Source organism: Morone saxatilis, unplaced genomic scaffold, assembly GCF_004916995.1.
Source record: "Morone saxatilis isolate NCDOM2014 unplaced genomic scaffold, NCSU_SB_2.0 Contig8, whole genome shotgun sequence".
NCBI classification, from domain to species: Eukaryota; Metazoa; Chordata; class Actinopteri; family Moronidae; genus Morone; species Morone saxatilis.
The window spans coordinates 16,514,479-16,519,326 of record NW_023340257.1 but is presented as its reverse complement, the minus strand read 5'-3'; the positions used below and the strand labels follow the sequence as shown (position 1 = coordinate 16,519,326).

The following is a 4,848-nucleotide window of genomic DNA, read 5'->3' as shown; positions in this document are numbered from 1 at the left end:
ACCACCACAAAAAAAACCAAAAGCCAGCCTCCCACCTGCCACATTCCCACTGGTGTCCTCATGTAGGCTATAATAATGAATCACTTTGTGCTCAGCCGGGTGATGTTTGCAATGACAGGCGCTGATTTCCGTCACTGCTGCCCACTGTCCAGGACAGAATTACACTGCTGTTTATCAGTTTATGTCGTTTTTTAATGTCATTATTGGGCTGAATGAGATAAGATAAGATTAGATGTACCTTTATTAAATTCAAGAGGCTGCTGCCTTTATGTATAAATCTAATTCGCAATGTACTGTACACAGTTGGAGGGTAGGCTATTTCTCAACCTGCAGTAAATCCACAAATAGCACCGTGGCTGACTTCTGGTTTTAAGGGAGTGCTCAGACACAGATGAAAAGGAGTCTTTCCTCCCATTAGACTTTAAGCTCTTGAGCTCAGAGGACTCCCGAGGGCGTGTCCTGAGAAACTTTACAGCAGGATTTCCCTTGCATGCCTGGCGGGATTCCGTCCCGGAGTGACATACACCTCGGGTGTTGGATAAATAAGGGCCATTGTGTATTTTCTGATGTTTCCCCAGGTTATACTCAAGCCTTACACGGTATTTAAACTCCCCAGAGTGTGTAGCCTATAGAATATAATGTCTTATCTTTATCATAACGAAAAATCACGATGTCCATATATGTGCCGCTGATTTCATAGAAATGAACGCAACAACGCTCCACAAATGCTTATAAATATCACAGACATTAAAGGAATATTATACAATGTCTTCTCTTGACGTAGCCATGATGAACCAAAGAAATGTTCCAATCCAGATAGACGCATAGAGTCCTAAATAGATACTTTCCATATTTATCACTCAAGTTTCTTAAAATTTCCTCTCAGAAATTGTCAGACGGTGAGAAATATCTCGTGCCTGTGATAGTATAAAAAAAACATCTATTATTATCCGTCGGCGAGGTGAGCTTCTGGTCCATTTCAGTGGGAGAGGGAATCCCTCAACGTCACCAAGGATACCAAACACAACACCGCGGCACAAATATGGGCATGTACGTCAGCGGAACTCCGACAGAGGCGGGACTTGTACGGTAGAAATGCCTTGGTTGTAGTCGATCAGGATGGATTCATTCATAAGACCAGATCTGCTACTGTGCACCGTAATACAAGCCAGCGTCCTCCGGCGTACCGCGGACGGACTTTATGGATCTATAATCGCACGTTTTGACGAGCGGATAAAGGAGAGCGCTCCGAGGATTTAAAGCTGAACGAGAGGACCTCTTAACCGATTGAATTGGGACACTTTTCCCCCTAAACGCGGGGAACTGGATTAAGCTTCTTCATGCAACTTTTTTGGAAAGAAACCAGGAGCATCTCACCAGGGAACCACAAAAAGATCAGCAACGGTGAGCCAGTATTGACTTTATGTGAATGGTTTATAGTGTCTGTAGAGATCAGCGCTTTAAAGTGGGTCGGAAACATCGGCTCACCGCTGCTTGGCAACTCTGCTTAACATCCTTTAAGATATATGTCCCTGTTTATATTGCTTTCTCATAAATAACGTGTGTGTAAAACATTGTTACAGTAGTTTTTTTCCGTCAGTGATCAATGATTTTATGCAAACTAAAGTGATCAGCCTCGCTTGCGGCGGGGTTTATCCAACTTGTATCAGCTAATATTCTTTTAAAAAGTGATTCCTACTGGTCCTCTGCACTGTCTATAACATCAGTCGTTCTCTCCTTACAGTAGGCTATCTCTTCTTTAGTAATCTTCTTGTGCGTGCCGCTGCCCTGTCGCTGCAGGTGACATCGCGCTATCTCCGGTAACTACAGGTGTCTCGTTCTCTCTCGGTCCCTCCGGGGAAATGTACCAAGGGTTCCCCGGCGACCCAGACAACGGATCCCGTGGAAGCTCGTCTCCATCCATAGAGTCCCAATACCTTTCCTCCGTGGACTCCTTCGGGAGCCCGCCGACCACCAGCGCTCCGCAGGTGAGTTATTATAGACTACAAAAGCCTATTGGGATCATATTCTGAATGAAGATGTAGTTTAAAAAACTAAATCTGCAAATCTTACAGCTGTTGTGTATAAATGCAGCAGGTCTGATTCATGGTCCCACATACACATATAGACCTGTGCTTACTGTATATCTGTAGGTTAAACATGTGATTTTGCTAACATAAAATCTGCATGTTGTCAATTAGCAATATAGTCTATACATTGCCTAATATATAGTTTTTTTAATATTCAGTTTCATAGGCAATTATTCCATTATTGACACTATATGTTTTGTATGTGGTAGTTTAGCATATGGTATGTCATATCCAACAGGAAAAAACAGATAATAATTATATATATGATGTGCCACGTGATAATTAGTGGGCATGTCATCCTTTAGATCTGCGCGAAATTAGCTATAATCATATAACACAAAATAACAAAGCATTTAAACTTGTAATGTATACATTGTACAATATAAATAAGACCCACACTCTTACAGACTTTTTAACGGTGCTTCTTAGCTTTTATTGTTTTATCGGAGACCGGTTCGTAATGGCGGAAGCCGCTGACTTTGTACCCCTTCGTCCCTGCAGTCACACACCAGAAACAGTCTCTCTAAGTAAATCAACAATTCAACGCAGATGTCCCCCCCCCCCCTCTATCTGCTGCCTTTGCGGTAGACCCACCGCTCTTTAGAGACAGCGTGCTCCGTTTACAGCGCGCCGCAGAACCGTGACAGAGTCCTGGAACTCTCTCTACGTCAGCGCGGTGGCCACGCCCCGCCCCGCCGCCCGCTTCTCTCCTTCCACGCGCTCCGCTCTCCTCTCATAGGCCTCGCCGTGACGTAAATGCTGGTTCTATTTTGGAGCGCTACGTCGCGTTGCCAAGGGGAACACCGGGGGTGTGACGGGGGAGGAGAAAGAAGAAGAGGGGAGGGGGGGGGACGCTCTACGAGAGCAGCGATTGGTCGAGGCGGCCGCTTTCAAAACCGCCTGTCCCAATGTCTTTACACGCTTTTAAATGAATATTAATGGCTCCTCCGGTCTAAAATAAAACAACAAAACAAAAAAAAAAGACAAGCGACAGACTTGAGATTTCTGTGGGTAATTTAAACTTAAACTGATGCAAAGAAAAGGTTTGGATAGCAACAGAGATTCACAACTGGTGAATTTTTTTCCTTTGCTCTTAAACCTCTAATTGTTATGTTTCTAATGTTTTCCTCGTGTTAGATGGTAGATAGATCCACAGTTTGAAATCATATTTTATATCCAGCACTTAACTTGAGTTAAAAAAACATTTCTATAGCTGTACATTACTAATTATATTGAAATGGTGTTTTACATATTAATTATAATTTAACTATTTAATACAATTCAATACAGTGAATTTCTAATAATGGATCCTCAATGGCAGCACTTGATTGTACAGGTTAAGTTTAATCATTTAATAATTCTTATTAAATATGCGATATAAACAAGCTTCGAGCTTGTTGCTTGCCTGTATTTCTGCATCTGTTTGCCTTAAATGTGTATACTACCCTGTCGTGGCTTTACATGTTGTGTAAACCTTGTTCTTGTGTCCTGCTCAGGAGTGTGTGTCAGCGGGAGCTGGCTTGAGCATTGTGGACAGCGGCCCAGGGGCCAGTGTCAGTGGGGAGATGCCCGGTTCATTTGTGCCAACCGTCACCGCCATCACCACCAGTCAGGACCTGCAGTGGATGGTACAGCCGACTCTCATCTCTTCCCAGGCCTCTGGACAGAGTGGGTCCACTGGCACCACAACCATGACCCAGCCAGTGTCACTGGTTGACCCATATGATATGCCAGGCCCCAGTTATTCCTCGGGGTCTGCATTTATTCCTCCGAGTTCAGACACTCCGGGCCCAGCACCGGGCCCTATGCGCCAGTCCAGAACCCGTAGCCGCCGTGCAAGAGAAGAGTCTGTGAGTGAAGATGGAGATGTTGGTGTGTTAGTAAGTGTGTGTGCTTGAACGGTTTGTTTGTTGACCCTTGCATGTTACATATGCAGTGTAGGTATATTGTTTACATGGGCGCCAAAAGAATCAGATCCAACTCCTATGTACTGTGCTCTTGTGCACTGGTGTGCAAAAACACATTCAGGGTTGTGGGTAATCAACAAAAAAGGGCACCTCTCTCTACTGTAGGACCTTTCCATTTACACAGACATACTAAAGCAAATGGGGGCAGCTCAGCACTGTGTGGGAGGAGGGCATAAACAAGATCTAAGATACCACCAACATAAAGAAAACATTACTTAGAAAGACTCAACACAACACATCTGACTGCCCATCCAGTGCCCACCACTGCTGTTTGAACAACACAATCACACTATTTCATAAACAAGGACAAAACATTTATCCTAATCTGTTAAATTGTTTTTTCGTCATCCCAGCTAACACCAGAGGAGGAGGAGAAGAGGCGTGTTCGACGAGAGAGAAACAAGCTGGCTGCCGCCAAGTGCAGATACCGCAGACGAGAACTCACAGAAAGACTGCAGTCGGTGAGCGTGGCCCTGTTATAGTTGCCAGAATGAGTAATGATCATAATTACATACTTTATGTTACCTCCCATAGCATTGAGGAGTGTGTTAATACATGTGTGCATGTGAGAGAAGATTATGGTAATTTAGCTGTAGTGAACACAATTATAGCCCTCAGGACAGACTATTGTACCTACAGCATTTATAGCCCAATTAATGGACTCTAATATAAGACAGATTACGTATCCAACTGCAGGTGAGGAAGTATTTCTGCTGGGATGGATTCATCCACCTCCACAAACACTGAAGCAGAGGCTTGATGTTGCTAACACACACTTTCTCTCTCTCTCT

The 4,848-nt window shown here is 44.0% G+C and overlaps 1 protein-coding gene across 5 annotated transcripts in view; it reads left to right on the top strand.

The window, feature by feature from the left end:
* The first annotated feature begins 1,114 nt into the window (after window positions 1-1,114).
* Window positions 1,115-4,848, top strand: part of fosb (FBJ murine osteosarcoma viral oncogene homolog B) — a 9,039-nt gene continuing 5,305 nt past the window's right edge. For 2 of the 5 annotated variants that reach the window (XM_035680111.1, XM_035680107.1), the window contains exons 1-4: window positions 1,115-1,404; window positions 1,801-1,988; window positions 3,587-3,970; window positions 4,411-4,518. In XM_035680111.1, the coding sequence (XP_035536004.1) occupies window positions 1,341-1,404; window positions 1,801-1,988; window positions 3,587-3,970; window positions 4,411-4,518 (744 nt within the window). In that variant the 5' untranslated portion in view covers window positions 1,115-1,340. Of the gene's footprint in view, window positions 1,405-1,744; window positions 1,989-3,586; window positions 3,971-4,410; window positions 4,519-4,848 lie in introns of all 5 variants that reach the window. The other 3 variants (XM_035680108.1, XM_035680110.1, XM_035680109.1) reach the window with 3 other exon arrangements.